Source organism: Coptis chinensis, chromosome 8 (genome assembly GCF_015680905.1).
Source record: "Coptis chinensis isolate HL-2020 chromosome 8, ASM1568090v1, whole genome shotgun sequence".
NCBI classification, from domain to species: domain Eukaryota; kingdom Viridiplantae; phylum Streptophyta; class Magnoliopsida; order Ranunculales; family Ranunculaceae; genus Coptis; species Coptis chinensis.
Window position 1 is genome coordinate 37427262 of NC_141463.1, and position 12521 is coordinate 37439782.

Consider the following 12521-nt stretch of genomic DNA (forward strand, 5'->3'; position numbering starts at 1 on the left):
CTGAGATTCTAGGCATTACACCTGAATGCCACCTCGACGCCACCGTGTAGGAATCCCAGTATACTGGAGTTCCTACATTGATGAACGACACTCTCATGGAAGGTCAACACAATCCGAATTCTCATTGTGCTCGACAGTCATCTCTGCGAACCAACCAACTGGCTGTAGCTCAGTGGATTGGTAAGAACGTCATTGGGAAGGAGAAAGTGACCGATATCGGTTTGACATGTCTGGACGTTATCTAGATATTGCAAGAGAAGAGGTATGAATTCTGTGTCCTCGAGTTTCTGATAAATATGATTAGAGGAGTTGGGAAGAGTATTGCACCATTCCCTGCTTTAATTATGAAGATAATGTTGTCTTGGGGGGGGGAACCAATAACTGAGCGGACTATGTTGAAATTGCATTCAAATGAAATTATTTATACGGAGTGCATCCAAAAGACTTGGATGTTGCCGGAGGATAGGGTGGTTGATTCGGATGAGGAAATAGAGGACATGACATGTTTGGATGAAGATGCCTTGGAAAAGTGTACGTCTGAGTCAGAACGCATGTCAGTGTTGCATACTGGCGTGCGTTGCATTTATGCTATTTGTGAAGATGTACGGGATAGGCAGATTATAATTCGAAATAAACAAAAGAACCTTCAGACGAGTTTTGAAAACCTCGAAAAGGGTCAGGAGGATCTCTTGTGTAACATGGAGACACTCCTTCAGCGTCACAAGGCGCAATATACAGAGATGAAGGCAGAGATGAAAGTAGCAATGGAATCACAACGCCTATTCCAAGTAGAGATTCTACGATGCATGCCACCCCTGGAGGGTTCTGTTTCAGATGAGTTTGAGAGGCATGAGTGTCATCGTCAAAGGACAGATGGCTTGGGCCCATCTTCATTCCAGGCCCAATCTCCATCTCAGGGTCCATCTTCATCACGTGGCTAGGTTTTCTAAAAATATGTGGTTTCGATGTTATTTAGTTGTTTTTATTGTTTTTCTTAGTTCGGATATTAAGTTTTTTAAATTCCGTAGTTAAATTTAAATTCGCTAGTTAATTGTATTTGAATTTCATTTTTAATATAATATGGTTCTTTTCAAATTGGCATTGTTTTTATTGTTAATCCCACCTTCCCGAATTGTTTGGGGGTGGTATTATTTACTCTAGCATGATTTGTTATATGATCCTCCATTTTATAAGTTGTTTTGGAGTGAGGGTTGAGAATATTGTTGATATGGGCATCGCTATGAATAGATATTGTGGTAGGATGAAATCTCGATGAGTTAGGCAGTTTCTATCCAAAATTCAATCTAAAAGATATTAAGGTTGTTTTAGAATCAAGAATATAAGTTGTTTCCGTTTTCGGTTTTGGAAATTTTTTGTTTCCGGCAATTGCCTTAAAGCTTTTTGGTAACTTCCCGATTAGTTTTAGCAACTTAAAACCTATAAAAACTTAATTCATTCTACACTCACAACCCACACTACACCTAACATTCATCTCTCACCTTTCACTCCCACGTTTCCTATTTTTCTTCTCCATTTTAGCAACTTAGTTGCTTTTCGAGCGGGAGCCTGATGGAGTGCCACTGCGCATCTAGGCAATCGTTAGTTAGAATTTCATCAAAGCGCGACCCGCACCCTACCAAGCCCAGAGATGAGCGCAACTTGCGCCCAAAATACTGGAATTCCAGTTTTCATCCTGAGCCAGACCCGCACCCATTCCAGGCAAAAAGTAAGCGCGCCCTGCGCCCAAGTGCTTGGAACTCGAAATTCTTCGGAGCGCACCCCACGCCCATCTCAGGCATAGGTTGAGCGCACCCTGCGCCCTGACCCCTTGGGCAAGTAAAAATCCAATTTTTTGTGGGTTGTTCTAGGATCCTTTGCAGCTATTCCAACGAGTTTATTGGGGATTACATTCCCTCGTATCATACCGAAACAGTCTTTTGGAGACTTGTTCCAAAGTGACACCTATGGTGCGTGGTTTCGCGAAGTGATCATTCTAGCAGGCTTAGAGCCACTATTAGTAAGTCCTGATGAACTTTATTCTCCCGCACTTACATCTTATTTTGATGATAATTGTAAGTTCTTTGATAGACCAGATGGAGAACAAGTGTTCTCCATCACCATCGGGGATGAACCAATGGAAATTTCTAGGTTCTTGCTAGCCTTTGTGCTTGGACTTGCTATGTCGGCCGATATACAAGACTCTTGGGCCTATTTGGTAGATAATATGCACATGTATAACTATGATGATTTGCATGAGCATTACTGGGCAGGAATCTTTTGGATAGAGGACTAAGGGGATTATAACGTCGCCCTTGGTAGCCTGTCTATGTACGTGACCACTGTTATGTTTTGGATCATGCTAAACATTAGAGGGGAATGGCGTTATTCTTCTGTGAATGACGAAACTTGTGATATTTTCCTTGCTTTAGCTGGGGGATGTACACTCTATGATATTCCCCAGACCCTAATGTCTAGTTTAGCCCGAGCCCATAGCTAGCGGCATAAGTACCTTCTTTCCTGTTTTTTGTGCCCATTTCACGGATTGGGTTAGGGTCGACATTTTGAGACCCACCAATTGTATTATTTGATCATTCCGTGCAATGACTTGGCTAGGGTGGAGGATACAACCTCATCAGGTTGCACCTTACACCCTATCCGACCAAGTGGCACTTGACAGGTTAGCTATTGTAGACGATAAGTCGCGTGAAGCCTGGCAAATTACCATGGCGTGGCAGGATGCGAAGGAACCTCATTTCTTTATTGAAGGCAATGAGGAAAATGCTTAAATGGGAGTTAAGGTTAGTTTTTATTTCAGTTAGTGTCTGCTTATGTCCCAAGCAATTTATTTCTCATTAACCCCATTACGGGTGGAACTCTTATAGAGTTGAGTCCGTTTTTATTTTCTATATTAGTATGTTTAACCTTGTTTTGCAGATGGTCCAGAATTTCACACATTTCAATGGTATTTCTCTAACCTATTTATTTAAATACTTTGAGGACAAAGCATGCTTCTTGTTTGGGGGGGGCATAGAAACACGTGTAATTAAGGCATCTGTTAGGATATAGATATGTATAATATGCACTTGTTTTCTAATTAAAAATTCAAAATTTTTAAAATATATATATATATATATATATATATATATATATATATATATATATATATATATATATATATATAATAAAAAAGTTTATGATATACACTTAGGAATATTGGTATTGTTTTCCTTCTCTAGGCCCTTGATAATCTAGAAATCTCACGTAGCTTTTGCATTATAATAGTTTTTAGAAACTTAGGCTAATATGTAGATAATAATCCTTGCATCTATCTATAAATATGTTACATGAGTATCTATGATTGTTGGCAGTAAGTTTCTAAAATCTAGGCTAGAGTACTTATTCTACAAATCCTATGAGAATATAGCCTAAAGCCTTATATGAGTGAACATTTGAGAAATGACACAAGGGAGAAGTAAAATCCAGATAGAGAAATCACACGTCCACTTGCTTTATTACTATACCATATAAATGTTGAGAATTTAGGCCCTCTTTGGATCGATATAGCCGAAATTCAAACCTATGAATTATTTTTCGCTAGTCGCCCCTCTGAGCCTTTCTTTAGCCTTTCATAAACCACAAATCCTTTACCCTGTTACAAAACAAAACAAAAATAAAATAAAAAAAAAAATAACCTACCCAATTCTTTGAATAAGTCTGAGAATAGAGATGAAGAATAGAAAAGAGAAGAACCTTTGAAATCAAGAATTCGTTAGTCGCTTCAGATGAGAAAAGTAAGTTTCCATCTAAATAAAAAAATATATATAAAATAATAAAAGAAAATAAAGAGTTAGAACTCCAAAAATAGAATCAAGGAGTCGAAAGCCAAAGAGAAGAAAAAAAAAAAAATATGGTTGAGGATGGAAACAAAGTATAGAAGCAAAAGTAAAGAACAAGGGTTTCTCTAGTTGCATAATATGAAGTCTCTATTATCTCAGACTTGTCCTTGTTGAATATCCATTTCCTTCCTTCTTAAACCATCTCCTAATCCCCGCAACACCTAATAAAGACCTCTAGCTCAATTAGGAATAGGTTAGTGTGATAGTAAGTGGCAGATATGTTTGATCGACTCCGGCTTCCTTGTGTGTCATTGAGTTTGTAAGGTAAAGTGTGCCCACTGCAAACTGGAGTAGCAAAACTTGAGCAGAAAAATCAGAGTGGTTTTTGTCTTGACATTTATGTGAGGACCTACTAAAGGACGTTATTCCGAGTTTTCAGAAATAGACCTACTAGTTCACCTCATAGTATTACTCATTATATATATGTTTATTCGTAGATGATTGATTAGTATGCATATATTAGCTTAGGTTCGACTTGATTATTCTGTATTCATTGCTAGTGAGATATATAGATAATTGAGACATAGATAAGGAAACAGTAGATTTATTTCTGAGTCGTTGTAGTATAGATGACGTTTGTGAGTACCTTCACTGGAAAACTCTCACGAGGCTATAACTCGTCCACTAGGGAATTCCTAGTGGTTTAAGGCCTTGTTGCATATGGTCAATGCAATCGCACTTGTCGAAACGAGATTAGTTAGAACTCTATTTTCGGTCACTTATGCTAATTTCTCATATTTGCTTAAGAACAAGCAAAATGCTGTTTGGGGGTGGTTTGATAAGAGCCCAAAACTGTAGTTTTAACCCTTAACAATAATACTTTTAGACCAATTATATGAGTAATAAATAAGAGTTAATACTAATTACGTGCTTTTATGTATTTCAGGTATTGAAGTCAATTATGTGCAAAAATGTGCCACTTTGGCGATATAAAGGAGCAAGGGTTGGTTGCTAAGAAGTTCTGTGATTAAAGGCCAAGATTTAAGGAGAAAAAGCCTTTGTAAAGCCCGATCAGAAGCTGAAAAGTCAAAGTCAATGCGGGCAGAAACACTATACAAAAATCAGCAGAACTTCCAAAGACCGTATCTTTGGACTCAGGCCTCGGAATTGGGCGTACCTTATGTCAAATCGACCGCCTCGGAAAGAGCTTTCTAATTGTCTGAACCATGACCTAATCAAAAGAGTAAAAGTAGATGAAAACCCTGTTGAAACCAAAGCCAACTGAAAAGGGCCCTGTGGGCTGAATAAATTGGGTTTTAGGCTCGATTTTCCGGCCCAAAACATGGACCCTCAGCCCATGCACGAAAATGTGGATCTGGTCTCCTCCATTTCCATACACAAGACTTAGCTCTTAAGTATCAATTAGGTTAACATAGAAAGTAGCCATTAAAGCTTAGTTCTAGATCTAGTTTTTCAATTAATTAATTAGTTGTTATTCTTGGTTTAATTTCAGTATTGAATGATTGTTATTTAGTTGTTAGATCAATAAAATATTTAGTTCTTGATAATCTAGTTTCGTTTTCCATTAATTATTAGCTTTAATTCTTAGATTTACTTATTTGTCATTATTAGTTTAAATCAATTATTGCATGAGTAGTTTCTATTTGAGTTTAAATAAGCAAAGTTTAAATCTTTTTATGATGACTTGTTTAATTGCATATTTAAATGATAGCATGATGATTCTAGGCTAAACCTCCATTAGAGGGGGTTGAAGAAGCCTTGATGAAGCTTGATTTGTGTTAGCGTAGAGAGTCGTAATTTCCATTCCATTCTAGAAACGATTAGTTCACCATGAGAATGGGTTTGATCGTTCACATGCTAGATGTTAGTTGGTAGAGATTACCTTGAACAGCTAGGGATTAGGAAGAACCAGTTATTCTGCGAAAGCAATTCAATTCGGATTACGACGATTCATCATTAGTAAATTAAGTTGAGTTAAGGTAGAATTAATCCCCCATTTCCTTATCATAGATTTAGCCCGTAGCATTTCGTAGTTGAATCCCATTATCTTGTTAGTATAAATTGCATCGTAGTATAATTCATAAAACTCTTATTGACTTTGGTAGGATTGATAGTCGTAGAAAACTTTGAATGCTAAAGAACTAGGAGTGGAACGAATCTTCTATTCCAACTCTACTTCAATAGTATCGAGAGTAGAAATCTTTGATAAGAACTATTCGTAAAAAAGAAATAGTTTTACTTGCGTTTGATATTCATTATTTATTCGTAAGTGGAGTTATATTCAATTTTATCGTTTTATCATTTATGCAATTATAACAAAATTGATAAGAGTAATGAAATGAAAATATACTAATGTGGTGAGTCAATATTAATTAAAATGATGTAATTTATACTACGGCAATTCAATGCTAAGATGTGAATATGGAAAGGAATTTGGGGGATTTGATTCTACCTTGAATTCAACTTAATAAACTAGCATATATTTGTTGTAATCCTAATATTTATGTTTTTCACATAAAGATTGGGTCTTTCTAATCCCTAATTATTCATGACAATCTCTACCAACTATTAATTAGCATATAAGGCAATTTAAACCCATTCTCATGGCTAATTAACTACCTTCTAGAGTGGAATAGATTATTACAATTATTTCTACACTAACACAATCAAGTTTTCATCGAAGCTTTCCCAAACCCCTCTAATGGAGGTTTTAGCTTCGATTCATCAAACTATTATTAATAAATGAATAAGAAGAAGACATCCTTGAAGAAATATAAAATTACTTTATTATTCTAATGAAAAAAAGTCTAATGATTCAAAACTGTATTAAAAACTAAGTACTGACTAATTAATTAAGTATAATCTATATTATGAATCTAATCTAGGAAAGATTAAGAGTTTGGCCTTAGTCCTCTTTATATAGAAGAGGCTAGGTCCACAAATTCATGCATGGGCTTTGGAGTCATGTTTTGGGCCATAAAATCGAGCCTAAAATTTGATTACTTTGGTCCAAAAAGGGTTTCTCTACTAGAAATTATTGTAATAGCCTTTTCGTCAACTATTGCTCCTCTGAATGGATCAAGACCTAGACCATTAGAAATCCCTTTCCAAGCCGGCCGTTTTGACATATGGTAGGCCCAATTATGAGGTCTGAGTCCAAAGATACGGCCTTCGGAGGTTCTGACTGACTTTTATGCGCTATTTCTGCCCGCGTTGACTTTGACTTTTCAGCTTTGCCCGACTTTAAAAAGGTTTTTTCTCCTTGAAACTTGGGCTTTAATCATAGAACTTCTTAGCAACCAACCTTTGCTCCTTTATCTAACAAAAGGGACATATTTCTTCACATAATTGACTCCAATGCCTGAAATACATAAAAGCACGTAAACAACACTAACTCTTATTTATTAATCACATAATTGGTCTAAAAGAAATATTGTTAAAGGGTTAAAACTACAGCCTCGTAAGAGTTTTCCAGTGAAGGTACTCACAAACTTCATCTATATTAGAACGACTAAGAAATATAACTATTGTTTCCTTATTTATTCTCAGATATCTATACATCTCACTAGCAATGAATACAAAATAATCAAGTCAAAACCTAAGCTAATATGTGCATAATAATTAATCATCTACAGATAAACATATATATAATTAACTATGTTATGTAATGCACTATCAGGCCTGTTTCTAAAACTTTGGAACAACGTCCTTAAGTAGGTCCCTACATAAATGTCAAGACAAAAACCACTTTGATTTTTCCACTCAAGTTTCGTTCAGTCCAGTGTGCAGTGGGCACACTTTACCTTACAATCTCAATGACACACAAAGAAGCCGAAGTCGATCAAACACATCTGCCACTTACTATCATACTAACCTATTCCTAATTAAACTAGAGGTCTTTATTAGGTGTTACGGGAATTAGGAGATGGTTTAAGAAGGAATGAAATGGATATTCAAAATGAACAAGTCTGAGATAATATAGTCTTCATATTATGTAACTAGAGAAAACCTTGTTCTTACTTTGCTTCTACACTTTGTTTCCATCCTTAGCCATTTTTTTTTCTTTTTCTTTTGACTTTTGACTCTTTTGATTCTGTTTTTAGAGTTCTAACTTTTTATTCTTTTTATTTATTTTTTCTTTTCTTTGGATGGAAACTTTATTTTCTTATTTGAAGCAATTAACAAATTCTTGGTTTCACAGGTCTTTCTCTTTTCTATTCTTCATTTCATCCCTATTCTCAGACTCATTCAAAAATGGGTAGGCTAATTTTTATTTTTATTTTGTTTTGTATAAAAGGCTAAAGAAAGGCTCAGAAGGGCAACTAGTGGAAAATAATTTCATAAGGTTTGAATTTCTGGCTATATTGATCCAAAAAGGGCCTAAATTCTCGCTTAGGATATGGTATAGTGATCAAGCAAGTGGACGGATATGGTATCAAGCAAGGACTTATTGCATATGGTCAATACAATTGCACAGCGAAATGAGATTAGTTAGAACTCCATTTTTTGTCACTTATTTTTATTTCTCATATTTGTTTGAGGACAAACAAAATGCTGTTTGGGGATGGTTTGATAAGAGCCCAAAATTGTAGTTTTAACCCCTTAATAATATTATATTTAGACCAATTATGTATATACTAAATAAGAGTTAGTACTGTTTACGTGCTTTTGTGTATTTCAGGTCTTGGAGTCAAATATGTGAAAAAATATATCACTTTTGCAAGAGAAATGAGCAAAGGTTTGTTGCTAAGAAGTTATATGGTTAAAGCAAAGTTTCAAGGAGAAAATGCCTTTTTTAAAAACCTAGTCAAAGCTGAAAAGTCAAAGTCAACGCGGGTAGAAAAAGAATAGAAAAGTCAACAAAACTTCTGCAGGCCATATCTTTGGACCCATATCTCATAATTGGGCCTATTATATGTCAAAACCACCAACTCAGGAAAGAGATTTCTAATTGTCTAAACCTTGACCCAATCAGAGTAGTAAAATTTGATGAAAAAGTTGTTGAAGTAATTTCACGCAAAGAAATCCTTTTTGGAAATATGTAATTAGGTTTTGAGCTTGATTTCATGGCTCCAAAGCCTATACATGAAATTGTAACCTAACCCGCTCCTATATAAAGACGGTTAAGGCTAAAACAAAGCTTGGCTACTCCCATCTTTAGTTTAGTTTTAAATTAGGGTTCTCTCTCTCTCTCTCTTTTTAGTTTAGTTTTAGTTAATTTGTTTAGTTTGTAGCCTCCATTAGATTAATAAAAGTCAAGTTATTGTTTTTCATTATGTCTTCTTCTTATTCTTCTAGTAATGATAGTCTAATGACTTCTAGCTAAACCTCTATTAGAGGAGTTTGATGAAGCTTGATGAAGACTTGATATGTTAGTTTGAATTATTGCTTGTTAAGAGTTTCAATATAGTAGGTTAGTTGATTCACCATGAGAATGGGTTGAACTTCCTCACATGCTAATTATTAGTTGGCAGAGATTACCATGAATAATTAGGCATCAAATATTTAATCTTAATTGTTAGGATTACAATAATCTACACTAGCATATTAGGAATAAATCAAAGTGGAATCAAATCCCCCTAATTTCTTCTCCATATTTTATTCAAGTCATATTCAATTGCTTAGTTAAATTAGTATAAGCTAAATTTATATATTTAGTTTCATAGTATAAATTCACCTATATAAATATTACTCTCACCATTATTTCCTTGTGTTTGATTAATCGGATTCTATTATGTCTTGGTAGTTTAGGAGTAGAACGATTCTCCGTACTCTATATATTGCATGAATATACATATGAGAGTAGGAAATAAATAATTGATAATATAAGAATAAAGTTAAAGTAATCTAGTTTGAGTTATTACGGGTTATCAAACATATAATACGAATGTGTAGTTTTAACCCCTTAATAATATTGCATTTAGACAAATTATGTGTATAATAAATAAGAGTTAATATTGTTTATGTGTTTTTGTGTATTTCAGGTCTTGGAGTCAAATATATGAAGAAATATGTCACTTTTGCAAGATAAATGAGCAAAGGTTGGTTGCTAAAAAGTTTTATAGTTAAAGCCAAGTTTCAAGGAGAAAAAGTCTTTTTAAAGCCTAGTCAAAGATGAAAAGTCAAAGTCAATGCGTGTAGAAAAATAGCAGAAAAGTCAACAGAAATTCCCCAGGCCGTATCTTTGGACTCAGATCTCAGAATTGGGCTTATTATATGTCAAACCGACCGGCTTCGAAAGAGCTTTCAAATGGTCTGAGCCTTGACCCAATCAGAGTAGTAAAATTGGACAAATAAGTTGTTGAAATAATTTCACGCAGAGAAACCCATTTTGGAAATATGTAATTAGGTTTTGAGCTTGATTTCATAGCCTAAAACATAGCTCCAAAGCCTATGCACGAAATTGTAACCTAACCCGCTCCTATATAAAGAGGGGTAAGGCTAAAACAAAACTTGGCTACTCCCATCTTTACTTCAGTTTTAAATTAGGGTTATCTCTTTCTCCCTTTTTAGTTTAGTTTAGTTTTAGTTAATTAGTTTAGTTTGTAGCCTCCATTAGATTAATAAAAGTCAAGTTATTGTTCTTCATTATGTCTTCTTCTTATTATTCTAGTAATGATAGTCTAATGACTTCTAGCTAAACCTCCATTAGAGGGGTTTGATGAATCTTGACGAAGACTTGATATGTTAGTTAGAATTATTGCTTGTTAAGAGTTTCACTCTAATAGGTTAGTTGATTCGTCATGAGAATGAGTTGAACTTCCTCACATGCTAATTATTAGTTGGCAGATATTGTCATGAATAATTAGGGATCAAATACTTAATCTTAATTTGTTAGGATTACAATAATCTACACTAGCATATTAATAATAAATCAAAGTGGAATCAAATCCCCCTAATTTCTTCTCCATATTTTATTCAAGTTATATTCAATTGCTTAGTTAAGTTAGTATAAGTTAAATTTATATATTTAGTTTCATAATATAAATTCACCTCTATAAATATTACTCTCACCATTGTTTCCTTGTGTTTAATTAATTGGATTCTATTATGTCTTGGTAGTTTAGGAGTGGAACAATTCCGTACACTATATATTGCATGAATATACATGTGAGAGTAGGAAATAAATAATTGATACTGTAAGAATAAAGTTAGAGTAATCTAGTTTGAGTTATTACGGGTTATCAAACACATAATATGAATGTGTAGTTTTAACCCCTTAATAATATTAAATTTAGGCCAATTATGTGTATAATAAATAAGAGTTAGTACTGTTTACGTGCTTTTATGTATTTCAGGTTTTGGAGTCAAATATGTGAAGAAATATATCACTTTTGCAAGAGAAATGAGCAAAAGTTGGTTGCTAAGAAGGTCTATGGTTAAAGTCAAGTTTCAAGGAGAAAAAGCATTTTTAAAGCTAAAATGTCAAAGTCAACGCGGGTAGAAAAAGAGCAGAAAAGTCAACAAAACTTCCTTAGGCCGTATCTTTGATCTTAGAATTGGGCCTATTATATATCAAGACGACCGGCTGGGAAAGAGCTTTCTAATGGTCCAAGCCTTGACTTAATTAAAGCAGTAAAAGTGGACGAAAAAGTTGTTGAAGTAATTTCGAGCAGAGAAACCCTTTTTAAACATATGTAATTAGGTTTTGGGCTTGATTTCATGGCCCAAAACATGGCTCCAAAGCCTATGCACAAAATTGTAACCTAACCCTCTCCTATATAAACTAGTTGACTACTCTTTCTTTTCTAGTATATATGCACTGTAACATTTGTTGTAGTTCTAATAAGGTATTCTCTTATATGTATGTAGAAGCAAAAACTAGCCTTGGCAAAGCAGTTGAACCTACGGCCTCGACAAATTGAAGTTTGGTTCCAAAATAGGAGAGTCAGGTTCGTATTTTAAGTTGTACCACCATTAAATGAGCATCAGATTACCTTAACTATATATGTTAATCTATAAGTATCAAAGATGTACTTGACAAGGCCCAATTGATATACTACCCAACAAGGTCGATATACTACTCAAAAAGTTGCTCTATTGAAGACTGATACTTTGATCTTAACACCCCCCCCCTCCCAATGCAGATTATATTGGGGCACACATTTAACAGTTTATATTTTGTTTTAATTATATTTATAGTGTTATACATAACTAATATATTGTTTCTACATAACCAAACCAAATTGAAGTAAACTATGAATACTTAAAGAAGTGTAGTGAGGCTCTAAGACAAGAGAACAAGAGCCTACAAAAAGAGCTACATGAACTGAAAGTAGCACCACCACTCTTAATGCATCTCCCAGCAGCTACACTCACAATGTGCTCATCATGTGAGTGGATTAGAAGTGGAGGCATTAACACATCCTCCAAGGTCTCATATACAGTTGCAAAAGAATCTCAAATATATAACTCTTACACTCATCCTTCTACAGCTTGTTAGATATATTCTGGTTCCCCATTTTTTGTTAAGACAGGGTCGGAGCTCTATCTACCTTTACACATACTGCTACTGATGCAAAGATAATTAACATGGTAACCCCAAATGTTCTTTTAGAGGATCATATATGTGAAGATACTACTGTGACTTTGTGTGAAAAATTAATAGAAAGTTAAATACTCTTTTCTTTTTTAATATATCTATATTTTTTGGCTATATATTAT

At 34.5% G+C, this 12521-nt stretch overlaps 1 protein-coding gene across 1 annotated transcript; it reads left to right on the plus strand.

The window, feature by feature from the left end:
- The first annotated feature begins 698 nt into the window (after window positions 1–698).
- Window positions 699–12300, plus strand: LOC147481374 (homeobox-leucine zipper protein HAT22-like). The gene is made up of 4 exons (XM_086578916.1): window positions 699–788; window positions 11670–11749; window positions 11945–11969; window positions 12070–12300. The coding sequence occupies exons 1-4, from the start codon at window positions 699–701 to the stop codon at window positions 12298–12300; spliced, it is 426 nt and encodes a 141-aa protein (XP_086435042.1).
- Window positions 12301–12521: the final 221 nt, after the last annotated feature.

What these genes read in the sequence shown, in the direction of transcription:
- LOC147481374 (XM_086578916.1), top strand. Translation starts at nt 699, where the DNA reads ATGGAGACACTCCTTCAGCGTCACAAGGCGCAATATACAGAGATGAAG. An exon ending in AATCACAACGCCTATTCCAA is followed by an intron (nt 789 to 11,669) that starts GTAGAGATTCTA and finishes ATATGTATGTAG; the next exon opens with AAGCAAAAACTAGCCTTGGC. An exon ending in TTCCAAAATAGGAGAGTCAG is followed by an intron (nt 11,750 to 11,944) that starts GTTCGTATTTTA and finishes CTCCCAATGCAG; the next exon opens with ATTATATTGGGGCACACATT.